Source organism: Diceros bicornis, chromosome 8 (assembly GCF_020826845.1).
Source record: "Diceros bicornis minor isolate mBicDic1 chromosome 8, mDicBic1.mat.cur, whole genome shotgun sequence".
Taxonomy (NCBI): Eukaryota; Metazoa; Chordata; class Mammalia; order Perissodactyla; family Rhinocerotidae; genus Diceros; species Diceros bicornis.
The window spans coordinates 65334589-65362169 of record NC_080747.1 but is presented as its reverse complement, the minus strand read 5'-3'; the positions used below and the strand labels follow the sequence as shown (position 1 = coordinate 65362169).

Here is a 27581-nt window from a genome sequence, read left to right as displayed (position 1 = left end):
AATACACTGACATGTTAAGAAATATACAAACAATTCAACTTACATTGATGGTCCCACAAAATTTTTCATACAAACATTCAAAAGATCTTGTTTTCCATTTCAAGGTTGGGTCAAATATAAAGCAAGGAACGAGTTTAGGTGGCCTTAGCAGCCTGACTTGGTAAAATGGGCCAGCAGATCAATTTAGACAAACAACAGCATCTGGAATCCCAGTGAAATTACTTATAGGGTGAACTAAGGGGTCACTACTTCTTGGACAGACCAAAGGTTCTGATGGCAAATCCAGCCATCAGAGAGGTTTCTCCCTTTCGCAAGGGATTGGGAAATGCAAACAAGGGTCTTGTTCTTCCAGGAAAGAGAGGGAGAAAATAAAGTAAGAAACAACAGTGGGTAGAGGGTATACAGGCCTGGTCCAGTCATCTTGGGAAAGCTGTCCGCCTCAGATGTCAGATGCTTCTCTTCCTAGTCAATTTGATTTGCAGGTCTCCAGTGTTTGTGCAGGACTAGATGTCAGGTGGAGCCTTCTTCAGCTGTGAGATGTGTACTCAAGACTTGAGTACCTGAAGTTTGGTTGCCATCAGGGTAGTGAGGAGTATAGTCCCTCCAAGTCCCTTCTAAGGAGATTTCAAGGGCACTAAAATTGGAAATTTTGGAGTATTGTATCTAGGCATTTAAATAAACTAGAAGAATTTAGGATCTAGTCCAGCTTACAGGTATAATAAAACCTTAAGACAGTTAATAGGAGTAGAATGTAATATCTACAAAGGTGAAAATATAATTTCTCTCTACACAATAACCCCATTTTTATTAAAGATAATCATAATAAAACTAATCTGTTTGTATTAAACTTGGCCTAATTATTAACATAAGTGTAGCAAGAATAGTGATTGACCATATAAGCTCTTTTTTAATATTGCTTTGCTGGAACTTTGTAAGCAAGGTACTAGGCCAATTTTTCAAGTAGTTCCTTAAAGTTATCTGGTCATATGTGAGTCTATGTACATCTTTATTGAATATGACATTCTAGTCAAAGCCTTGGTAATGTAGTCAATATTTATAATTGTGTTTTGTTACAAGGAGAACAGATCTTCACTGAGCCCATGCAAATATATATATTGTCATGAAAAGAATACTTAAGAGATTCAGAATTCTGGAGGGATCAGGTAGAGAGAAAAAATAAACATTTCAACTCTTGTTGCAAAGATGCACTTTACCAAATTGCTATAAGTTATAAGTAGTTTAAAGGAAAGGAGAAAAAGAGGTCCTTTATATCCGGAAAAAAAAACATCAAAGCAATCAGTCGTTCACCCAAGATCCAGAAACTCCCACCCAGTTCAGTGTTATGATCCTAAAGTTATCAAAACCTGTACTCCAGAGTACTTGTCAAAGTTTTTTTCATGAAGTGAAACATATTTGTAAAAGCATCAGAGTAAAACAATAACAGTCTGAAACTGACAAAAGACTTCTTTAGAAAGCAACGGGTAAATGCAATTGACAAGGAAATTTGGGTATTTTTTGTGACATATATTTTAGATAGTAACTAGAAAACAGGTAATAATATATTAGGACATATCTGATTTTTAGGAATTTTACACAATTTCTAGAACACCTTTTAGCAATATCCACTCATACAATATAACCTAAAAAGGTTTATCATCACTTATTCAACCATGCTTCTCATGTAATTTTTCATACCAAATAAGCCTTATTAGTGTAATATCTCTCTTTTTATAAGGAGAGGAAATAAATCTTTTGAGATGTCCCAGGTGCCCTCTGGAAAATTCCAAAGTTACATCTAAGTCAAAAAAAAAAACATCATTTAGAATTTGAGTATTTTGGGAAGCTTGTCAAAAATATCAAAAGGTTTGGACGCTTGACCAAAGAGGATCACAGATCATTATGAAATAATACTTAAGTATCTATTTGACCAAAGTAACAGCAGCAGGTTTCAAAGGCAAATACAGAAGATTACATAGTTGTGAACAAAACTTAACTCCTTCAATATTAAGAAGATTCCATTTTCTTAACTGATTAAAGACTTGATAGAAACAACACAGGAAATTATTTTGACAAAACACAAAACCTCTGTTTTCTAGGCATATTGCTTAAAGGTAAAGAAGGTTTCACAGTCTGTTACCAAAAGCCCACCAATAGCCCAAGAAAATCTTGTCCTTTCAACAGAAAAGAAAGCCAAATTTTAATTTTGCATCAGTTTATTTTGACATTAAAATTCATTCATTCCAATCTTAGGCAATCCTGACCACTCATAAAATTCTTTTCCCAAAATTTCTTTCCATAAACCTTTTAACACTTTCTTTTTACATTTTTTGTCTTACGTTTTTCTTTTTCCCATTCTGAAATAACCAGCCTTTCTTTAGGACAAAATCATTTTCTTTTCCCTCAACAAAATGCATTTCTATTCCTTACACCTTCCTTTATCAAAACACACATCCTACAGAGAGGTTTCGCTATTATTTCTAGTAGCTTTAGTTACATATATTAGAATTCCTAACCCTTAGAATCCTTAATTCCTAGTGAAAACTAAGAAGTAAGCAATCATGGGCTGGCAGATTCATAAACACATAACTTCTAGAAACATAATTTCTAGGAGTATATACTCTTTCGAAGAGCACAATCTTTCAATGTGGCACAAGACATAGTTACCAACATACCCAAATTTATCTTTAGTTTCTTTGCAGTAGGAAGCCAAAAGTAGATAAATCTATCTCCAGTCATTAATGTTTTAGTATTTTATCTTGTTTGGAAAATTATTTAGGCATTTAATGACTATCTATTATTTAGTTTAATCTAGTGTAAGCTTTAATCTTATTTACATTTTTTTCAATTACTTGCTTTTAACAATCATGCTTGGATTAGACATTAAATAACCAACCATCATCTTAAGTTACTTTTCTGCTGACAAATTTTGTAACAGAGACAGCATGAGCCTGCTTGACTAGTAAACCCAGGCAGAAAAAGAGTTGTACATTTGCGTTACACCCAATACTAACAACTCTGAAGACATGCCTCTTTTTATTTACACCAACAACCTTAAGCTAGCTTTTTTTTTTTCTTTTTTTTACTGAAGATTTATTCTAGATCATGTAAACTGGAAAAGCATTTGAGTTAGTTTCTAAGATTTCTGAGATTTAGGAAAACTTAAGTGTTTAATTTCAAGCCAATTAAATAGAGTTTTTTACAAATCAATTCTAGCAATACCATCCAGAGGTAGAAAAATATCACATCTCTATAATATACATATATAGACACACAGACAGACATAAACAGAGATCTCATAGCCTTCATCTTAAAACTTCTAGCCATGTCTCAGGTACAAAACTCAAAAGAATAGTTGGATCCAAATTGTATTTCTAGCAGATGGACTAAGGTAAGGTTACTTGTTCAGATGGCCAAAGTCTTTGACTAAAAATTTTTATTTGCATGCTGTAAGGATCCTTTTAGAACTGTTTTTGGAGTCATTTTGTCTATTATCAAAAGTTTAGGGTAACTGCTATTTAAATTTTTCCTTATAGTTGTTTATTTGCTCCAGGTAACTTAGAAATAATAATTAGGGACTTAGCATAAGAATCCTCCGAGGGTCTGATTTTAGAGGCGGCAGGTTTCTGCAGAAGGGAAGAGAATAAGATGGTGTTCAGAGTGGAGCCTAGGCACAAGATGGAGCTGGGGTGAAGTCTGAGACAAACCAGTCTGGGAAAACAAACAAGATGGTCCCCGAGATAAAGAAGAAGGGGGAGGCAAACATGAGGCTTCAGAAGCCATTTTGTTCTCCCTTAGTTTTTTAGTTGTTTTAGGTAATTTAGACAAGGTATCTTGCAGTGAGGCAATTTTAGAGCTTTGTGTGTATTCAGAAGCCTCCAGATACCAGTGAAAATAGACATAATACGCATTTTGCTTAATTTTAGAGCTCTAGTTTGACTTAAAGAAAGCTATTTTGGGGAGATCAAAAGTTTTCCACAATAGCCACTGCAATTCTGGACTGTTTTTGGTCAGTTTGGGCCACTTAGTTAAAAATGCCTATGTAGGGGACCCAAAGTTCTTAAACATAAACCAGGCTGAGGTCCATGAAGAGGGTTTCCCTCAGAACATCTAGAGATGACTGTGATCTCATTTGTGAAATTTCCTCTGAAAACCCAAGAAAATTACTGAGTCCTAGCCCTGATCCCAAAAGGAATCTAAAAACAAAAGAAAGTTGCTGGATTCCCAGTCCTGATTCCAAAAGGAATCTGAAAACCAAAGAAAATCTCCTGGATTTTCAGCAAGCTTGAACCCCAAAAGGAACTGTGCTACCTTCAGAAAATAACTAAGTACTCATCAGGAACGACACCTTGAACCCAAGCACAGAGCCTTGAACTGGGAAGACAAAGTCCCTTCCCCAAGAGGACAAAGCCTCTCCAGATCCTGAATAAAGTCTGAGCTCCAAGTGCAAGGAAAGCAGAGCTCCGACTCTGAGAGGAGATCACCAAACCAAAAGCAGGCGGCAATTCACAGACGCGATGAGCACAACAGGCTCAGTGCAGGTCACTTGATTCTGGGCGTCTCCTTCTCTCCGGGGTCACCTCCTTTGGATCCCACTTTTCTGACACCATATATGTCAACTTAAAAAGAAAATTTGCAGGGCTAACCCAGCGGCATGGTGGTTAAGTTCACATGCTCTGCTTCAGTGGCCCGGAGTTCGCAGGTTGGATCTCAGGCACGGACCTACATAACGCTCATCAAGCCATGCAGTCATGCTGTGGCAGCTGCCACATACAAAACAGAGGAAGATGGCACAGGGGTTAGCTCAGGCACAATCTTCCTCAAGCAAAAAGAGGAAGATTGGCAACAGATGTTAGCTCAGGGCCAATCTTCCTCACCAAAAAAAAAAAAAAGGCAAATTTGCCTGTTATTTTACCCTCAAAACGAGTTTATTCGGGAATAGTCAAAAGGATTGCAATTCAGAATATGCATGCTATGGTGAACCACAGGCAAATCCAGAAAACAAAGAAGGGGAGCTGCTTTTACAGAGAAAAAGGGGAAGTAGGAAGGGGCTGTTCTAAATAAAAGTCCACTGGGGGAAAGTAACAGTTCAGAGCATCAATGGCTTCTCATCAGCTCAGCTGCGGCATTTCTCATTGACTGGGCTTTTGCCAGGTGGGGAGAGAAATCTTCCTTCAGCAGTAAAGTAGTTTTACTTGCCCACAAAAATGCAAGCCTATTGTCTCTTCCTAGTTGGTGTAACTGACAATATATGATAGGGCATAAGAGCTCCCCCTACAGTCTTCCCAACTCCAATTTAGTTAAGGTTTTTTAAATTAATTTCCACATAAGAGAAAAAAGGGACATTACCCAAAAGGAGCTACAAGACCTATTCAGCGAATACCAGCAAGACTGAGGGAGTACTCATGGGACTAGATTCTGAGGATTCTAAACCAGGGAAGCCAGAAATAAGACTGAATAAATCAGAGTTTGTTGACTTGCAGCACTCTCTCAGAACACAGGACACAGCATCTTGGTAAGGACCCAACAATGGAGTCACTTACCCCACTACTAGGCTGGCTCCAACAAACCTGGAACAAGCAATGGCCCACACTGAGTACACTCGAAATGCCTAAATTGCAGAGACAGAATTTTGAGGAAGGGATTAAAAGCCCTGGGAAAATGGGCATGCTAGAATGGACATATTACGTGAGACCGGAAAATCCATAGGACTATGGTCCATGGAAGGACCCAGAGGATATCTAGTCACCAAGGCCATCAGAAATGCACTGGTCAGAATAGTCCCAGAATCATTAAGAAAGAAGTTCAGTGGTGGCTCTCCAATGCAGGCCAGGGCTGAATGTAAAAGAGTCTGTCACAGACCTAGGCTTGCTGAAAGGAATGGGAATAATAGTGCCTTGATGCAATAGAAACTAAGAGGTGGAGCTTAACCATAAGAAGCCAGGGACTTGTAATTATCATAAAGACCAACAAGGTCAGAGTGGTCGCAAGGGTCCTAACGTGCAGAAAGTTATGGAGTTGGTTTATTGAACACAGTATATCTTGGGGCAAAAGACATGGGCAGTCAACAAAGGTACTACTTAATTTGCATCATAACAAGAAATCAAAATTGATGACCTGAGGTTGAAGGCAGCCATCCCAACAAAAAGTCATGATGCCTTGCCCAGTATTCATACCTGATCCAGTTTTCAGACCAGGAACCTGCTGACTGAAGAAGTTACTATGTCCTAGAGGAATAGACCTGCAACACTGTAGCAAGTATCCATTGCAATGATTCCCTCTGTTCTTCCCCAAAGGGACTTAAGACTGTTTACTTAAATAAGTATACACTAAGGAAAGGGAAATACCCAGACAGTTGATAAGACTATTGGATGCAGGGTTATAGTTGAGATTGGTATCTGGAGATCCAAAGCATCATCGTGGTCCCACTATTAAAGTGAAGGCACAAGGGGGTAAGAGAACAAACGGAGCCCTGGACAAGAGTTGGTTTATAATAGGTCCACTGTGTCCATGGATCCACTCAGGGATCACTGATTCAAATGTTCAATTCAGATTTTCATACTTGGCAGTTGGTGCAATCCCCATATTGGGTCCTACAGAATGACTGTAGACTATCACAAGCTCATCCAAGTAGCAGTCCTGATTGCAGCTGCAGTGCTAGTTGCTAGGACAGATTAATATGGCTTCAGGCACATGGTATGCAGTTATTGATTTGGTGAGTGAGTTCTTTTCTATCCCAATTGGGAAATGAGGTCAAAATCAGTGAGTTGACATTAAACAGACAACAATATTCACTCACAGTTTTGCCCCAGGGCTATGCTAACTCTCTTCTCCTCCGTCATAACGGAATCTGAGCCAACCGGACATCCCACAGAACATCATACTGATTAATTCCATCGCAACATCACACTGATTGAAAGAATGAACAAGAATTGGCTAGCACATAGCTTTTATAAGACACATGCACTCCAGAGGAGGACAGATAAAGCCTACAAAGATTTGGAAAACTTCATAAATTTGGGGGGATAAAGGCTTACTCAGCATGTTCATTTCCTAGGGCTGCTGTAACTGAGTATCGCCACAAACTAGGTGGCTTAAAATAACAGAAATTGATTGTATCACAGTTCTAGAAGCTAAAAGTCCAAAATCAAGATGTATCAGCAGGGTCATGCTCCCTCTGGAACCTGTAAGGAACTCTTTCTTTGCCTCTCCCTTGCTTCTGGTGGTTTGCTGGAAATCTTTGGCATTCCTTGGCTTGTAGATGCATCACTTGAATCCTCCATCATTACATGGCATTTTCCCTGTGTGTCTGTCTTCACATGGCCCTCTTCTTCTAAGGACACCAGTCATATCGGATTAGGGGCCCAGTCTACCTCAACATGAACTCACCTTAAGTTAACTAATTATATCACAATGACCTTATTCACAAATAAGGTCACACGCTGAAGTACTGGGAATTAGGATTTCAACATATCTTTCTTGGGGAACACAATTCAACCCATAACATTCAGTGATGACTTTAAACTACAGTGGGGAAGAAAAACCCTCCCAACGGGGAGAACTTCAGGTGACACATCTGATCATCCACTCTGTAGACGGATACGAAAAAAGAACTGGCCCAAAGGTTAGAAGAGACTCACAGGCAGTGGTGAACGGCCTGGCTTGCTGGACAGGAACCTAGAAGAAAAAACTTGGGAAGACTGGAGACTAGGAATGTCTGAGGTGGAGCCTTATGGATGGACATATGACAATGAGTACAAGTGTTAAGATTTTTATAACACCCACCAAAAATGATGAACGAACCAAGCAACTAGACAAAAGGGCTCAGCCAGTTGATGTCAGCCAGCCTTTATCAGTGCTCATCTGATGGGCAAGATGGGCACATGAATAAAGTATAACAGAGGAAGGCTATACAAGGACCCAACAGCATAGACTCTCACTTACCAAGGCCAATCTAGCTACTCCTACTTCTGAATGTCCAATTTTCCAGCAACAGAGACCAATGCTGAGCCCCTGGTAGGGCACTATTTCTCAAGAACAACTGGACTCTTGCTGGTGATTTGACTACATTGGGCCCTTTTTGTCCTAGAAGGGGCAGCAGTTCATTCCCACAGGAATAACTATTCCAGATGTGAGTGTGCCTTTTCTGCCTCCTTGGCCTTAGTTGGAGTACTTATGGAATACCTGATCCACAGGCATGGAATCAGTACAACATAGCATCTCAACCAGGGAACTCCCTTTACAACAAAAAGGTGTGGGAGAGAGCTCAAGACCATAGGATCCTCCAGCCATATCACATTGTACACCATTAGAAGCTATCAGCCTGAAAGCATTGGAATGGTCCACTGAAGGCACAGCTGGATAACCAGCTTAGAGACAACATTTTTCAAGGATAAGGTGCCATCCTTTAGAACACTCTAACTAGGGAAAACAGCAAGAGTCTCAGTGAACTACAAGCTATGGCTGCCTCATGAACACTTTGGGCTTCTTATGCCCAGGGACCAGCAGGCAAGAAGAGGGGACACTATATTGTGAAGAGTACGCTGATCAGCAGGAGAAATAGGACTGCTGTTACAGAATGGGGTAGGGAGGAACATGAGACAAACTCGAGGGACCCACTGGGGCACCTCTTGGTACTCCCTTATGAAATGTTTAATGAGAATGACAAATGCAGCAACGCCAGCCTGAGAAGAGTAGGATTACAAGGATCTCAGCCATCTCATGAATGAGACGTCGAGAGGTGATAGCTAAAGGCAGAGGATTTAGAATGGATAGTGGAAGGAGATGAGGAGAACCAATTCTGGCCCCCAAACCAATAGCAGTGATGGGGACTATAGCTCATCCCACTAACTTTCCTCTTCTGAGTTTCCTCTCAAGGAGAGAGGCCCTCAGTGTTCTGGAGGAGCTGCCGCCTGCACACACGAAGTGGATCTGTATGTCAAAAGGGGGAAGCTGCAGCAGGCATGGAGACATATCACTCGGATACTCCTTGGAGAAAAGGCTCACTGCCTGGCCATAAGGACTTTGCTGGGCTGACAACCTCCAGCTGTTAACCCTTTCACAGTCTGCCTCAGCTTTCAAGCCGAGATCACACTTGTCTTGCACAGCCAATGCACAGCAGGGGAAGTAGGGCCTGCCCACTTCACACAATGTGAGACTCCTTCAATGGACCTTTACTCTGGAGCTTGCCATTGTGCTGGGAGAGTCTTTGTAACTTGGGCATCAAGGTGCTGACCCTGCTCAGCCCTGTTTCCTCACTTTTCTTTTCACGGGTGTTGCTTCCCCAACAAACCTTTTGCACTCTTGACTCTCACTGTCTGCTTCCTGGAGAAGCTAATCTGCAACAAGCCACAAGTCTATATTTTTTGTTTGAGAACTACAAAACATATGAGAATAACTTTTTTTTTTTTTTTTTTTTGTGAGGAGATCAGCCCTGAGCTAACATCCGCCAATTCTCCTCTTTTTTTTTTTTTGCTGAGGAAGACGGCCCTGGGCTAACATCTGTGCCCATCTTCCTCCACTTTATATGGGACGCCGCCACAGCATGGCTTACCAAGCAGTGCGTCGGTGCGCGCCCAGGATCCGAACCAGCGAACCCCGGGCCGCCGCAGCGGAGCGCGCGCACTTAACCGCTTGCGCCACCGGGCCGGCCCCGAGAATAACTTTTAAAAAATATAATATTTGAAACAAAGCCAAAAGTTGAAGCCATTTCACAGAAATCAGATTTTACCTAGCAGAACACTTTAAACTTACATAAATTCATTTAATTCACAAGTATATGGTATTCACTTTTGATCATAAAGTGAATGGGATAAAGTCATTTTACATGAAACAAATTTTGGCCTTTTATCCAACTTCACCCTCATAAAATTAAAAGAGTATTCTGTCAAGTAATAGATATTTCCATCTCCTATTATGAAAAACAAATTGAAGAAGACTCCAAATCATGCCAGAAAGTAGTTGACAGATGATAAATTGGCTAGACTGGTAGAAGTCTAGCCAATTGAGTTCCAGATGTACCAGAGGATAAAAGCACACAGGAATCTCCCCCTAAATCACCATAGACAGCCTCTTCATTTAAGCAAAAAAGATCACAGGGATCCCTACACATTCTGCACCTGACTCCTCTCAGGCTAGCACAAGAAACCCTTACAAGAATTCCCAAAGGCTCATCACAAAGTCTCTCAAGAAGGTGGCAATAGCAAACCAGGACAATTACCAGCTCCATCGGGGCTATCACTTATTCCGTCTATCTACGTTTCAATGCTGTGTTTCAGTAAAATAAGGTTATTATCCCAGGAGTAGTTTTAAGAGGGACTAATTCATTTCCTAAAAAGATAAGCTGACTCAAAACAAAGACTCTGAAGATCTTACAAGCTCATCTAGGAGAGTGTTCAGCCTGAGGGATGACTCAGTTCTAACTACTAACTAGACCTCAATGTTCAACCTGTGTTGCAAATAGTCAAGGTCCATCTCTCTATCACCTCTGGAAATCAACTGAACTTGTCACTATAAATAGAAATTCTCTGGAGCTTATAATGGAAGCTACTGCAGTAAACACCATGGCCAGCCCCTGGGGGAAAGAATACTCTGTCTTGACAAAAGGACCACAAGCTAAACTACTCCCATCCCTTCTTTCCAATCTCTGCCTTGTGGCTACTATACCCAGCTGGCGTGAATCTCAGTGGAGGAGAGATGAGAGACAATGTTTACATGATAATGAAGCTGAGATGATTTTGCAGCAAAGGTTGAGGGAGCTAGGAGAACACAGAAACCACTCACCAACAACACCACCCCAGTAAATGCGGAAATGAATGGCCTCTAGCTGCCACAGCTTTAAGGGAAAAAACATCTTAGCAAGGGAACAGGTATAAATTAAGACAAAGATGTAGAGAGAATAATTTGCCAAGGAGAGCTTATCATAGAGACAAAAGTGGATGTGCCCATCTTCATACCCCTCTTTGCCTGATTAACTCCTACTTACCCTTTAAGAGTAAATTTAGCAGTCATGCCTTAAGAAGAGCTTTCCCTGTTCTTCACACTCCTCCAAATCTTGACTCAGTACTAGTTCAGGGTGTCACCACAGCATCTATCACAGCACATATTATCTTCTATTGTAATTGTCTTTTTTACTGATATATAATTCACATACCATAAAATTCAAACTTTTAAGGTACACAGGTCAATGGTTCTCAGTATATTTACAAAGTTGTGCAATCAACATCAATATCGAATTCCATAATATTTTATCACCCCAAAAAGAGAATTAGCAGTCATTCTCCATTCACCCTTCCTTCCAGCCCTTGGCAACCACAAATCTATTTTTTGTCTCTATGGATTTACCTATTCTGGACATTTTATATAAATGGAACTATACAATATGTAGTCTTTTTGTCTGGCTTCTTTTGCTTAGCCTAATGTTTTCGAGGTTTATCCATGTTATAGCACGTAACAGTACTTCACTCCTTTTATAGCTGAATAATATTCCATTGTATCTATATACCATATTTTTTTTACCCATTCATCAGTTGATAGACATTTGGGTTGTTTTCACTTTATGGTTGCTATGAATAATGCTGCTAGGAACATTGGTGTATGTTTTGAAGTGGACCTATGGTTTCAGTTCCCTTGGATATATACCTTGGGGTAGAATTGTTGGGTCATATGGTAACTCTATGTTTAACTTTTTGAACAACTGCCAAACTGTTTTCCATTTTATATTCCCACCAGCAATGTAATTGTCTTTCATTTACCTAGTCCTCAAATTTCTTGAGGGCAGGGGTTAAGTCTTACATTCTATCATATCCCTAGCACCTAGCATAGTACCTAATGCAGTATGGTTGTGTATGAGTATTTGTAAAGTGAATGACTGAATAAAAGCCCAAAATATTTCTTTTTACCTGTGGAAATTAATAAAAGAAACCTTAACTAAATTGGAGTCCAGGAGGCCTGTAGGGAGAGCTCTCAAATCCTATCATACATGGTCAACTGCAACAAACAGGAAGAGATGAAGGCTTGCATCTTCCACAGGAAGTAAAACTACTTTACTACTGAAGGAAAATTTCTGTCCCCACCTGGCAACAGCCCAGCCGATGAGAAACACTGCAGCATAGCCAACGAGAAGCCATTGCTGCCCTGAACTTGTATTTTCCCTCAACAGACTTTCATTTAGAACGGCCCTTCCCTACTCCCCCCACTTTTTTTTTTATAATTTTATTTATTTATTTACTTATTTTTCCCCTCCCAAAGCCCCAGTAGATAGTTGTATGTCATAGCTGCACATCCTTCTAGTTGCTGTACGTGGGACACGGCCTCAGCATGGCCAGAGAAGCAGTGCGTCGGTGCGCACCCGGGATCCGAACCCGGGCCGCCAGCAGCGGAGCACGCGCACTTAACCGCTAAGCCACGGGGCCGGCCCTCCACCTTTTTCTTTATGAAAGCACCTCCCTTCCTTTCTTTTCCAGATTTCTCTATGGTGTGCCATAGCATGCACATGCTGAATTGCAATTATTTTGGCTATTCCGGAATAAACTCATTTTGAGATAAAGTAACAGGCAAATTTGCCTTTTAAGTTGACATACCTTATGCCTTCTTCTTATCAAAATACCTACCAAAATATCTCCCCCAATATCTTTAACTTTCATCTCTCCAGACTGTCTCCCCTATGAAAATATTCTAAGTAAGTGACATACTCTTAGGTGCCAGCACTTCTTGAAATGGTCGCTCTATGATTGCGAGAGCAGAGGATTGTGATCTACTTGGAGCTGCTCACCTGCACATTAGAGAAGTTAATGTAAAATAATCTGATAGTAGAATCAAGTGTTTCCAAGTTGGCACTAGTTGGCAGGCAGTAAGATGTCAATGCATATTTCCAAAGTGATCCTCCAGCAAATACAGGCACAGGACATATTTGGCTGTAGGACACTCTCTGCTGGCCCTGCTGCTAATAACACTACAATGGATCTGGCAGAGAAGGGAGCAAAGTGACTCCCACATGGGGCAAGAGGAAACATATGGGGCCCATCCCATTACAAAGGCAGCCTGAGAAGATCTGCAGATGAAAGGGCATTCCAATTCTAGCATCTTGGGGTGGGGATTAGTCTCCCATGACTGGTACTGAAGTAGCCTGATGACTTCCAGCTCTGACCAGTTAAAGAGACTATTGCATAGAGTAAATACCTACTTTGATCTTCAAACATGAAATGAGCACTGTACATGGATGAAATTTACTCTTTAAATATGACCAACTCTTCTTGATATGAAATAGGATACACTTCTAATAAAATATGAATTTACATTAATTCCTCGTAAAATCTCACAAAAATCTCTCTACTTCTACTCCTGATTCATAAACATTTATTGATACCTACAGAAAGAGAAGGCTCTTCTGATGTTTTATATAAGACACATCACATTGTACACATGTACTTTGCATTATTTCAATTTTACAAAAATAGAAGTCGAGTACAACTGTGTTGAATAAGTTATTGAAGTTTTATATAAATTACCTGTGGTAAGCAGAATGCCCCACCCCAGGGATGCCCATGCCCTAATCCCTAGAACCTGTAAATGTGTTATATTACACAGCAAACTGGACTTTGCAGATGTAATGAAGGTTATAGACCCTAAAATAGGGAGATTATCCTGGATAATCTAGATGGACCCAGTGTGATCACATGAGCCCTTAAAAGGAGAGATCTTTCTCTGGCTGGAGTCAGAAAAGACACTGCAGAAGGGGAAGTTAGAGAGATTTGAAGGGTGAGAGGATCTCAATCCACTCTTGCTGGAGGGGGACCACATGGAAAGCATGAGAAGAAATGTGGGCAGCTTGTAGGAGCAAAGACCAGTCCCCCAAATGACAGCTGACAAGGAAATGGGACCTCAGACCTACAATCACAAGGAACTTTGGCCAGCAACCTGAATGAGTGTGGAAGCAGATTCATCCTTAGAGCCTCCAGACAAGAACTCAGTCCAGACAACACCAGGATTTTGACCTTGTGAGTAGAGAACTTAGCTAAGCCACTGTACCCTGACTTCTGACCTACAGAACTATGAATAAATACATCTGTATTGTTTTAAGCCACTAACTTTGTAGTAATGTGTTAAGGCAGAAAACTAATATATTACCAAATTTCAGTATATTAAATTTCAATATTCTATGGTTCTGAAACATGATAACCACTAGGAAGACCAATTAAAATTGTACATTCCCAGAACCAATTCACATTCTACTACTAAGCATTATTTTTTATAATAAATACATGGGAGATTTCTACTTATAATTACTGGGTATTTTTTTAAATGTTATCTAATAATATAGTGATTTCTAAGTAACTATCCTCTCCAACATTTATAACTTGAGCATTCTTTTTTTTGTGTATGTGAGGAAGATCAGCTTTGAGCTAACATCTGATGCCAATCCTCCTCTTCTTTGCTGAGAAAGATTGGCCCTGTGCTAACAACCGTGCCCATCTTCCTCTACTTTATATGGGACACCGCCACAGCATGGCTTGACAAGTGGTGTGCTGGTGCGCGCCCGGGGTTCAGAGGGCGCGCACTTAACCGCTACACCACGGGGCCGGCCCCAATAACTTTAGCATTCATTTTTAAAAAGTAAATAGATAATTATTTTGTCAAGTCTTTTTCAAATTGTCTTAGTTTGATACAGTTCACTTTAGGTATACAGGTCTTTCATAATATATTTCACATATTTTATTACATTCATATTTCATATAACCATATATTAATCACATTAACAAAAGCCAGTGATTGTTAATAGAGTTGAATGAATCAATTTCTATAAAAATGTGAGAACATAAATGATGCCAAAGATTTATAGGCCTCAAAAGTACAAAGAATTCTAAGGCAAAAGTCACTCATATTTTTAGTATATAAATACATAAAGCCAATAATATTGAGATACTTTTTAACAGGACTTTATTGGTATGATGACCGTATTTTAGTATTTATATTTCTTAAGCTAGCAGCTCAGAGGTACATGTGAGTGTCTTGCAAGCATATCACAGTTCCTCCAGTTCCTGATCTGGAGAACACACACTTAGGATATTCCAAGTTCTACCTGCTCCAAGCAGCATTGCTAAATTACAATAATGCCAACAAAATTGGATTTTTCCAGAGACTCTACAATATAATATCAAATATAGATCTTGAACACGGAGACTTACTTTTTCTGGGTTCTTTCAGCCAACCTTGCAATCTCTATAGCCGCCTTCCTTGCTTCAAAATCTTCCCTTTTTACCACCTCTCCAGTCCCTCGGTAGCCTAGCTCCACCAACTGGCGGGCCAGGCTTTCATCCTACAGAGAAAACCAATTGTTAGATTTGCGGATGAATGAGACATCTTCTTTTATCTGATATACACTGAATAATTGTTTTAAAAGAAAAATCAAATTTATTATTTAAAAATGAGACAAGATTTATTAAATATGAAAAATTAGAATTCTTTCTGACAATACTTTTATAAACATCTGATTTTTCATCCTTTTCCCATAGATGTAAAATAAAAAAAAAATAACATTATTCACCAAATTTTCTCTAAGGGATTGCAAGACAAAAGTCTGTTGTGTTTTTAATCAATTTATGAGAACAGCTGTAGATAATTAATAGAGTAGCTTTAAAACAATAAAACTAGAGACAATAGTACCCATACAAGAAAGACTTTTTAAAAACCAATTGCACAAAAAGAGAATTGGGTTGCTTACAGAAAGTTCAACATTTCAGACTTACTTCGTTGAAGTCAATTAACTGCTGACACAGAGCATTATAACTTCAAATACAAAATAAAGAGCAGATGAATTTCCTATTTAAGGAGAAAGATGTTGTTTCCATGTACTGTTGGTACCAATAAAAGCAGAAAAGTAGAAACCCGAGAAGATGACCATAAAAAGCTCCAAATTGAAAAAGTTTCCCCACAATCCTTTAGACCCTTTATATTTCAGTTACTTTAAGAACTACCTCACACATTTTTGTCACTTGCACAGCATATTCAGAAAAGAATGTTTCCCCATAATTTGAAGAGCTGTCATTTTACATGAAGTTACTAATATAAAGAATAAAGTATTACATAAAAATATGTATATATTAATAACGGTCCTTATATTATCATCTTAATTAAATATGAAATATCTGAAATATAGTGAAAACAGCATATATTTTATTGTTATAGACCCTCACTTAATATGTCACCCTTGAATGCAAGGACCATCTAACAGGATTAAACGAGAAAACTTAAGATACAGGGTTAATAATCCATTCAACCGACAGTGGCTATTTTAAAGTTCAAACTATTCGAACAAAACCAAAAACTTCAGACACTACCAACCTAGAAAACTTGCTACTTTCCTTTGCTAAACATTAAAAGCAAATGCTGAACCCTGTGTAGCAATGTGGATACATTTGCCAAGCTGATACCATGCAAAGCACCAGGCCTTGGGGGGCTATTTGCCTTCTTTCTGATTTGTTCTCCTGCTTACTACACTTGTTATCCCTAGCCTCTTTAGTGTGAATCACAAAACTGAGCAAATGCCTCCACCTAGTGGAATTAACATTTAATAGAAAGAGCAATGCAGATTTGGGGTTTGGCTTACAAAAGTTAGATGATTTGAGTGTAAATTTTCATAAATATATTACTAAAAGTGAGCTTACAGGGAGAACTCTCAGCTAAGCGCTGTGAGACTGTGGGATTCTTCTAGCAGGATACAAATTGCTTGTGGTCCACTGAGTATTTTATATAATAAAGACTATTAAAAAGTTGCTGTATTATTTTGTATGTGGAATGGATTATGCATTCCTGTGTGCCTTACCTGGGCCACCCAAAACCATTTAGATAGTTCTGCACTCATCTACACTAACGTACATTATAACAAATGACAAGACCGACTGAGAAAACGAGGAAGAAGTTGACGTTGGTTGCTTCACTTACCATTACCACGCTCTAACTAGTGGAATCATGAGTCATCTCTCCACTTTAAATGGTCAGTTATCTTTAAAGAAAGCATCTTTAAATAAATTGAGAAATAAAAATTTTTTTTATTCACATGCTTAGCATTTCTGGTGCTTTTTATTCCTTTGTGTAGATCCCAGTTTCCTACTGATATACGATTCTCCTTCTACCTAAACAACTTTGTTTAACATATGTTGTCGTGTAGGTCTGCTAACAACAAATGATCTTGGCTTTTGTTTGACTGAAATATATATATATATTTATTTCACCTTAATTTTTAAAAGATATTTTTGCTGGATTAGGGTTCCAGGGTGACTTTTTACCTTTCAGTACTTTAAAGATGCCACCCCATTGTCCCATGGCTTGTATTATTTCTGATAAGTGTTCAGTCTTTTCTGTCTTTGTTTTATTCTACATAGTGTGTCCTTTTACTTTAGATTCCTTTAAGATTTTTCTCTTTATCATTGGTTTTCAGCAATTTTAAGATATTTCTTGGCGTGGTGTCTTCGTGTTTATTCTGCTTGGAATTCATTGTACTCCTTGGCCCTATGGATTACAATTTCCACAAAATTTGGAACTTTTTAGCCATTATTTTTTCAAATATATTTTATTCCCTACTTCCCTCTGATCCTTCTGGGATTCCACTTACAATTTTTTTTGAAAGGCAAACATATTATCATTTTTTATTAAACTCTAATGGTTTTGACTATAATGGTTCATCTTAGTAAAAACAAATGATTAGCCATGATAGTATATAAATAAGGCAGTAATCTTTTATTAATTGTTAATGCTTCTTTTCTCATGTGATCATGAGTCATCAACTCTTGGATGCTAGCAGTTTGGGGGTTTTAGCTATAAGGAGGCATCACGCAAAATGGAACCCAGAGATGGCCCACCCTTAAAAAGAAGGCTTCATTACTCTACAGGAACTGTAAAACAACATGTGGAAAAGGCAGACCCGGCCCAAGTGGTCAGCAAATGTCTGTGGAAGACTTAATTCTGAAGAGACGCCTACATATTCTCCTGGGACGAATTTTAGACACCTCTCACCTGCTGGGAGTTTACACCTGGCCTGGTGGATGCTGTGGCTTGACCTTGGCAGACGTTGGATTGGGACTCCCGGGTTCCATGCTAGAAGCCCAAGTCACTGCCCAGGCCCTGTGGGTTCTTGGAAGGCTATGCATTTGCCGCTGCGCCTGAACAGTTCATTCCACATGCTGGTTTCGGGCTGTACCCTCTCCCTGCACAGCCTTTCGGCCAGAGCCCACTCCCCCCAACCTGGCTGCACCCCAGGGGCGAACTGCCTCTGCACTGTTTCTCTGAGTAGGCGTGTGGGTGAGGCACAGACGAGGTTTGGGGTTTATGTGTTAGGTGGTGTGAGCCAGACTCCTTACAGACAAGTCTGGAACAAGAGGCATCCAGCATCTGGGGCACCAGGCGTTTCTCATTCAAAAAGGAACGAAGAGAAAGTCTCCGGCCACTAGAATGCTTGACATTGCCCCCACAGGCTCAGTTAGCTTTTGTTTTTGTCAGTTTTGTTAATGCGTTGTTTATTGCTGGAGAACAGTTATTGCTGTAGCTCAATCTTAGACTTCTTTATTAAACTCACTGATTTCTTCTAATAGGGTCCCAGTTAATCTTCTTGCATTTTCATAATAGATAATCATACAGCCTATAAATAACATTCTGAATCCTTCTTCCAAAATTTATGACACATTTCTTTCATTGCAGCATTGCTTTGGCCAGACTGCCAATAAAAAGTTAAGAATACTAACAAACATTTTTAACAGGTTTCTGATTCAAATGCTAAACTTTCAAATGTTTAACCACTGAATATGAAGTTTACTACAAGTGTTTGCTATATACTCTTTATCAAGTTTGATATGAATGAGTGTAGAATTTTATCCTATGCTTTTTCTGCATCTATACAGATTATCATTTTTTTTTAATTTGTTAATGTCATGGCTCATCCTTGCATTCCTATGATAAATCACACTACTCTTACTCTGATCTATTATTTCTTAATATATTCCCAGATTCATTTTACATTTCTTTTCATCTAGTTCATAAGTAAAATTAGTCTTTAGCTTTCTATTTTGTACTACCCTTTTCTGAATTGATGTCAGGGTTACACAAGTCCTGTAGAATGATGTAAGTAAATTACATCATTTTTATTAGTTTTTAATTATACAAGTCAGACATAAATACATTCTTAAGAAATTAAAACATGGCAGATGTAGTGAACTTGTCTTCTGTCAACTTAGCTAACCTAGAACTTAGTTTCCCATAATTTTCCTTCTTAGATAGTTACAGGTTAGGTTGGGCCACAAGAGACATTTGCAATAGATTTGGAAGGCAGAAGAGAAGGAGCAGCCATGTTGTTCTGCCTCTTGCAGGATCTTCTCCTTCAGCTCTTCCAACTCCTGGGCCAGGTACATGTGTATGTTTAGCTCTGTGACTAAAGGTGCTGGCTTCCCCAGCAGTTCACCCCTATCATCCAAGTTGGAGGAGTGCAGGAGGTGAGGGCCTGTTATAAGTTCCAGTTTGTCCTTGTGAATTCTAGCTCATCCTTGCGGGTCTCAGTTCGCCCTTGCTTCCCCCACTTGTCATGCACCATTCCTTCCTAGCTGTCTGTCCTAATGACTTCAGGCTCCAGCACCAGACACCAAAGAAATAACCTTTCGTAGACTGTTTAAACAGTTCTCATAATCATGTAAGGTCAAATGTCTATTTAAAAATTATATACGTGACACACATATATATACACATATATGTGTGCGCGCGCGCGCGTGTGTGTGTGTGTGTGTGTGTGTTGCTGCTTCTCTGAACCCTGAATGATGCATAATCAGCTACTGGCAATGGTTCCAGAGGAACAGAAATTTAAAGTTGGGTTCTCAGAATTGGTTCTGGGTTACCTGGAATTGGTTCTCTGATCTTATTAAAGGCATTAAAAGCCCTGTTTACAGTGGTAAAGAGCTCACTGTAGTCCATGGAATGCAGAGGGAAAAGTTATTTAATTTATCACCTTTAGATGCCAGCATTAAGCGGTGGCAGTAAGAAATATAATAGAGTTGGTTGTTTCTAAGTGTGCTGAAGGCCTTGAAGAAAGAAAATGAGGAGCTCAGGGCTTGGGGATTAGCCGGCCACTTGGTAGCAGATTACTTACATAGGAAAAGGGGAATCACGAAAGGGGGAACTATTTGGTATAGTTTCATGATTTTTTAAAAAATTTTTTTCATAAATGATATTATGCCATATATATGCAAATTTCATATAATTATTATTTTTAGTGTCCATATGAGAATTGCCTATTTGCTAAATTTGCTCATTTTCCTAATAGATTTTTATCTATTTCTTATTGCTTTATAGGGCTTTATTCTAGATAGCAAGTCCTTGTTGATTATACATTTTGCAAATATTTATTCTCAGGCAGTTGCTTGTCTTTTGACTTATTTATGATATATTTGTCAAACAGAATTTAAAATTTTTGGCAAGGAAATTACATACTAAGCCTTAATAAAACACATAGAAAAAAATGCATCAACGCATTTGCTAGAAAAAAGCAAGTTTGAAAATAAACAGCTAACCATTCAACTAAATAAAGAATAGCAAAATACACCTAAATCATATAGAAGGAAAGAATTAATAAACAAAACAACAGGAAAAATGAATAAAATATACAAATCCAGTAAGCTTTGATTGCTTAATGAAAGCCAAGAGCTTATTCTTTAAAAAGACCAACAAAATAGATAACATTTGGCAAGATTGATGGTGGAAAAGAAAGAATACACAAACAATTTTAGAAATCAGAAAAGAGCCATAACAGCAGATAAAAGAAAGCTATATACAAGTTTATAGTACATTTAAAAATCTATATGAAAATATATGAAGCATCTGCTCAAGTTATGAATTGAGAAAAGATCTGTAAGTGGTTTTATGAGTCCTTGATTTTCTCAAAAAAAAAGTATTTTGCATTCCCATTTGAATGTTAGGTTATCTAGTTCATTAGTCAGAGTCCAGGCAAGAAATAGATGATACATTCAAATGGAAGAATTGAAGGCAGTTGATTGGCTGAGTTAATTTACAAAGGTATAGACAGGGTTAAAAGAAATCCAAAATAATGAAGCACCCTACAGCCAGCAACAGCAGTGAGCTATTAACAGCCATTAACTCATCCAAACAAGGAAAGGGAAGGAAGCCATTAATAGAACCCGCGGAGACAGCTCTAGGACAGTTACCAGACCCTAAATTGTGGCTTGATGAAATTCTTAACCTGCAGCACAGTATGGAAGGAGTCTGAAGGAAAAATGCCCAACCTCTTTCTCCTCCTGGCTTCTAATTTCTTGCTGGTGCCTCTTACTAGTTGAAGCCAATTGGCCAAAGGGAAAGGGAGCTCAGTTGAAGGAGTCAACAGAAATCAACCTCTCCCAGCACAGAGCAGGTTGGGGTAGGACAGAATGTAGAACTCAAGGGCCAAACAGAGAATACTAATACAGCCAGAATTCCAGGTACAAAATAAAATTTTCTAAGAAGTTTAAAGATATTACTCCATTTTATTCTAGGAATCACTATTGGGAATGCAAAGTCTAAGATCAAGCTGATTCTCTTTTACATATAAGTTATTGCCATTCTGAATTTTTTTTTAATTGTAGTAAAATATACATAATATAAAATTACCATTTTAAGTGTACAGTCCAGCAGTATTAAGTACATTTATATTGTTTGTGCAACCATCACCACCATCCATCACTAGAATTCTTTTCATCTTACAAAACTGAAATTCTTTTACCAATTAAACAATAACTCCCTATTCTTCCTTTTACCCAGATCCTGGCAATGACCATTCTACTTTCTGTATCTGTGAATCTGACTACCTTAGGTACCTCAGATAAGTGGAATTACATGGTATTTGTCTTTTTGTGACTGGTTTATTTCACTTAGCATAACGTCCTCAAGGTTCATCCATGTTGTAGCATGTGTCAGAATTTCCTTCCTTTTAAAGGCTGAATAATATTTCATTGTAGATATATACTACATTTTGTTTATGTTTTCATCCATCAATAGATACTGGGGTTGCTGCCACCTTTTGGCTATTGTGAATAATGCTGCTGTGAACATGGGTATACAAATATCTGTTTGAGTCCCTGCTTTCAATTCTTTTGGCTATATACCCAGAAGTGGAATTGCTGGATTATATAGTAACTCTATTTTTAATTTTTTGAGGAGCTGCCATACTGTTTCCACAATGGTGTACCATTTTACATTCCCATCAGTGGTGCACAGTGTTCCAATTTCTCCATCCTCACCAACGCTTGTTATTTTGTTTTTTTGATAATAACTATCCTAATGGGTATGAAGTGGTATGTCATTGTGGTTTTGATTCGCATTTCCCTAATGATCAGTGACATCAAACACCTTTTTCATGTGCTTATTGGCCATTTGTGTACGTTCTCTGGAGAAATGTACATTCAAGTTCTTTGCTCAATTTTTAATCAGATTGTTTGCTTTCGTATTGTTGAATTGTAGGAGTTCTTTATATATTCTGGGTATTAATCCCTTATCAGATATATAATTTGCAAACATTTTCTCCCATTCTATGAGTTGCTTTTACATGTTATTCACAGTGTCCTTTGATGCACAAAAGTTTTTAACTTTGATGTCATCCAATTTGAATTATTTTTGAATTATCCTTTTATTCTCAGCATTCTGAAATTCTACCACTATCTGCCAAGTTGTGAAACTTTTCCATTCATCCTACTGGATAGTTGATGGGCACTTACAATCTTGTGCTTATCTCCAACACACAGAAATTTTTTTATTATTCGACTGACTATTTTATCCCTTTCAGTTTCTGTATAATTTCTTTCTGGAATGTCTATTAGATAGATATTGAGCCTTCTGGAATTATTCTTTCATATTTTCTTTCATATAATTCTTTCTTAATTTCCTCATCTTTTTTTTTTTCCACTACACTCTGGGTAATTACATCAAGTTTAACTTCTAGATCATTAATTTGTCCCTTAAAAGTATTCACTTTCTTATTTAGCCTTTTTTAAAATGTCACCAATTATGTTTTTAACTTCTAAGGATTCTTTCTTGCTCTCTGATTGCTCCCTTTTCATACCAGTCTATTATTTTGCTTATAGATTTAACAGATACTAAAATGTGTTTGAGGTAGAAAAATCGGAATTTATTTCAAGTTCTCTCTAGGTTTTGAATGTTTTGATTGTCTGACACCAGTTGTTCTCCTTATTCATCTTGGTCCTTCTCTTTCACGCTATTGTGTTTCCTCAAACATCTGGGGATACGTATTTTTGAACAGATGACTGGGTCAACTGGCATAGTCAGTAGCATGGATTCCCTCTATAGTTGTACAGGTCTGGTTCTTTAACTGGACTCTGCTCTGAATAGGTGAACTGTGGAAGATATGTGTAACAGAGTAGAGTATGACCATGTACAGACTCCACTTGAGGGTATGTGGGAATGAGGAAGGAAGGAAGGTTGGGATATATCCCACCCTCTCCAACCTAACTGCCAAAATAAGAAGGGCTTGGCACAGTAAGTGTAACTCTTTCCAGATTTTCTTCTCTTCAGCATCTATTCTGGACTTCTAGCACTATTTAGTTACTTCAAGCTTAGTTCTGATTATCTCTTAGGCCCTTTTACCCTCTCCTGGACTCCTTGTTAAACATGTATTTCACTTGCTTTAGAGAGCAGCTCTCTAGTTTATCCTTGGGTTAAACACTGCAAGTGCCTATGCTGGGTATAGGGTATACCTCTGGCCTAGCTATGTAGAATTAAATTCTTTAATCAATTACAGGTTCTCTCTTGCACTTTGTATTATTGTGGACTCTGACTTTTCTCTAAACCTGTCTGACCTTTCCAACACTGTTCTTTATTCATTTTGGGCTGTGGTTTTCTTTATCTTGTCAATCTGATACTGTCTGCTTTCTAACATACCAGATATATGCACAATTTCTGGTCCCCTAGAGTAGCATCCTTTCTTGTTTCCTAGTGGTATTATTGATTTATTCTTTTTCATATTTACAAGGAAAATGGAGAGACAGATGATGGGTAGATGGGAAGGAAGGAAGGAAGATTTTTTGATTATATCCAGGGCTCTACAAGCCTGCTGTTGTCTACTTTAGTTCTAGCCACAATCTTCTCTTTTTTGATACATTAAAAACGCTTCACAAAAAAGTCTTCTTGCCTCTAGTTGTACACCAATACAATCCCTCCTCCCAGTGGAAGACTGAATGATTAAACTAGAAGCTGTCCATGGATTTAGTGACACACCCCTCATTTGTCACCATGGCAAGAAGAATTTCTATTGAATGATGAAGATGGAAGGCAGCTTGCAGTGGGTTGAAAAGTGGAAGATGATGAAACGAAGACAGTTAATATTTTACAATTCATTCAAGAGGAATATCTGTAAAAAGGAAGAAAAGAAAGATATGGTGGGGCAAGATAGGAGATACCTCAACGAGCACAGAGGGACTGTTGGAATTAAGGTGACAGGAGCTAATCAATAAAACTGTTCCCTAAAAATGTGAAAGGAAAGGGTGGGGAATGCAAGTGAATATCATCAGTTGAGCCTATTAGCTGCAAACAGCAGCACTTACTGTAGCCAGTCCAAGTATAAAAATGAATTATTAAAATATAATAGCTCGGGCCGGCCCTGTGGCTTGGTGGTTAAGTGCGCGCGCTGCGATGCTGGTGGCCCGGGTTCGGATCCCGGGTGCGCATCGAGGCACCACTTCTCCGTTCATCCTGAGGCCGAGTCCCACATACAGCAACTAGAAGGATGTGCAGGTACGACACACAACTATCCACTGGGGCTTTGGGGGGAAAAAATAAAATAAATAAAATCTTTAAAAATATATATATATATATATAATAGCTCAAAAAATCCCTGGAAAAGTGAAGTTTGATGCCTACACAGCCAGAAACAACACTCAAAGCCATACAAACTGTTTCAGCAAATATCTCTTCGCTGTCACCACTGAAAATAGATACTGCAACTCACCATGTTGACCTAGAACATTAGACCCCAGAACTTCTGCCACTGCATCAGTTGAAGCCAAAAGCCTCCACCACCTCATTCAATACAAAATGGATTCCACAAGGTGCATTCTTCCTCATGTTACTCTTTCCTAAAGAGTACTCTCACGTAGGTGTGTATGACTGGCAGTGCCTGAGTCACACAAAGATACACTAGCAGCAAGGGAAACTAAAATTAATTAAATTCCCCAATTTGGTCATTGGGAATGATAGTAAGATGCTTCAAACTCTTAATTCCCAGACCAAGGGAACAAAACTCAATACAAAGGTCTTTGATTCAAAGTAAACACTGCATCATGGAGCATGGCACCCCATTCTCTCAAACTATCATCTCCAAATTGGCACTTCAGTTATGCTTTCAGCAACCCATTCCCATGATCTATCTGCTGGCAGCTCTGAATGTTTCAGAAAGTACTATGAGAAGTGAATCACATGGTCAGGTCCTTACTCCCACAGCTCCTTTATGGTAAAGTAGGTCCCTCGTCTGACACAATGTTATATAGGACCCTGTGCCTGTGGATCAAATACTGCATAAGCCCCTATCTATAGATTCAATGCAAACCCTATCAAGATTCCAATGGCACTTTTTACAGAAGTAAAAAAAAAAAAAAATCCTAAAGCTTCTATGGAAACACAAAAGACCCTGAATAGCCAAAGCAATCCTGAGAAAGAACAACAAAGTGAGAGGCATCACACTTCCTAATTTTAAGCTATATTTTAAAGCTATAGTCATCAAAACAGTATGGTACTGGCATAACAACAGACACATAGACCAATGGAACAGAATTGAGAGCCCAGGAACAAACCCATGCACATAGCATCAAGTAATATTTGACAAGAGAGTCGAGAATACTCAATAGAGAAAAGACAGTTTCTTCAGTAAGTGGGGCTGCGAAAACTGGATATTCACATGTAAAAGAATGAAACTATATCCCTATCTTATACTACTCACAAAAATTAACTCGAAATGGAGGTAAGACTTAAATGTAAGACCTAAAACCATAAAACTCCTAGAAGAAAACATAGGAATAAAGCTCATTGACATGGTCTTGGAAATGACTTTTTGATATGGATATGACACCTAAAGCATAAGCAACAAAATAAAAAATAAACAAGTGAGACTACATCAAACTAAAAAGCTTCTGCACAGCAAAATAAATGATCAACAGGGGCTGGCCTGGTGGCAAAGTGGTTAAGTTTGCATGCTCCGCTTCAGCGGTGTGGGCTTCACGGGTTCGGATCCTGGGTGCGGACCTACACACCGCTCATCAAGCCATGCTGTGGCAGCGTCCCAGGTATACAATAGAGGAAAATTGACACAGATGTTAGCTCAGGGATAATGTTCCTCAGGCAAAAAGAGGAAGATTGACAATAGATATTAGCTCAGGGCCAATCTTCCTCATCGAAAAAAAAAAGAAGAAGAAGAAATGATCAACAAAATGAAAAGACAACCAACACAATGCAAAAAAATATATGCAAATCATATATCTGATATCTGATAAGGCATTAATATCCAAAATATATAAAGAACTCATACAACTCAATAGCAGAAAAACAAATAATCCAATTTAAAAACCGGGCAGGGCCGGCCTGGTGGTGTAGTGGTTAAGTTCGCATGCTCCACTTCAGCAACCCAGGGTTACCAGGTTCGGATCCCAGGCACAGACCTACACACCACTTATCAAGCCATGCTGTGGCAGACATCCCACATATAAAGTAGAGGAAGATGGGCATGGATATTAGCCCAGGGCCCATTTTCCTCAGCAAAAAGAGGAGGATTGGCAACAGATGTTAGCTCAGGGCTAATCTTTCTCACGTTAAAAAAAAAAAAATGGGCAAAGGACCTGAATAGACATTTTTCCAAAGAAGATATTCAAATGGCAAACAGATATATGAAAAGGTGCTCCACATCGCTAATCATAAGGGATATGCCAATCAAAACTACAACGAGATATCATCACGTGCCTGTTAGAATGGCTATTATCAAAAAGATAAGAATAACAAATGCTGGTGTGGATGTAGAGAAAAGGGAACTCTTGTGCACTCTTAGTGGGGATGTAAATCGATGCAGCCACCATAGAAAACAGTATGGAGTTCCTTAAAAAATTAAAAATAGAACTACCATGTGATCCAGCAATTCCACTTTTGGGAATATATCCAAAGGAAACAAAAACACTGTGTCAAAGAGATATCTGCACCCCCATGTTCACTGCAGCATTATTCACGATAGCCAACACATGGAAACAACCTAAGTGTCCATCAATGGATGAATGGATAAAGAAAAGTGGTAAATATACACAATGAAATACCATTCAGCTATAAAAAAGAAGGAAATCCTGTTATTTGTGACAACACGGATGGACCTTGAGGGCATTATGCTAAGTGAAATAAGTCAGACAGAGAAAGACAAATATTGTATTATCTCACTTGTACGTGGAATCTAAAAACAAAACAAACTCATAGATAAAGAGATCAAATTTGTGGTTACCAGAAGCAGGAGGGTGGTCAAAAGGAAAAACTTTCAGTTATAAGATAAATAAGTATTGGAGGATGTAATGTAC

At 38.6% G+C, this 27581-nt stretch overlaps 1 protein-coding gene across 4 annotated transcripts in view; it reads right to left on the bottom strand.

The window, feature by feature from the left end:
• Positions 1–27581, bottom strand: part of CFAP299 (cilia and flagella associated protein 299) — a 560265-nt gene that overhangs the window by 524480 nt on the left and 8204 nt on the right. For all 4 annotated transcript variants that reach the window (XM_058547349.1, XM_058547350.1, XM_058547347.1 and 1 more), the window contains exon 2: positions 15183–15313. In XM_058547349.1, the coding sequence (XP_058403332.1) occupies positions 15183–15313 (131 nt within the window). The remainder of the gene's footprint in view (positions 1–15182; positions 15314–27581) is intronic.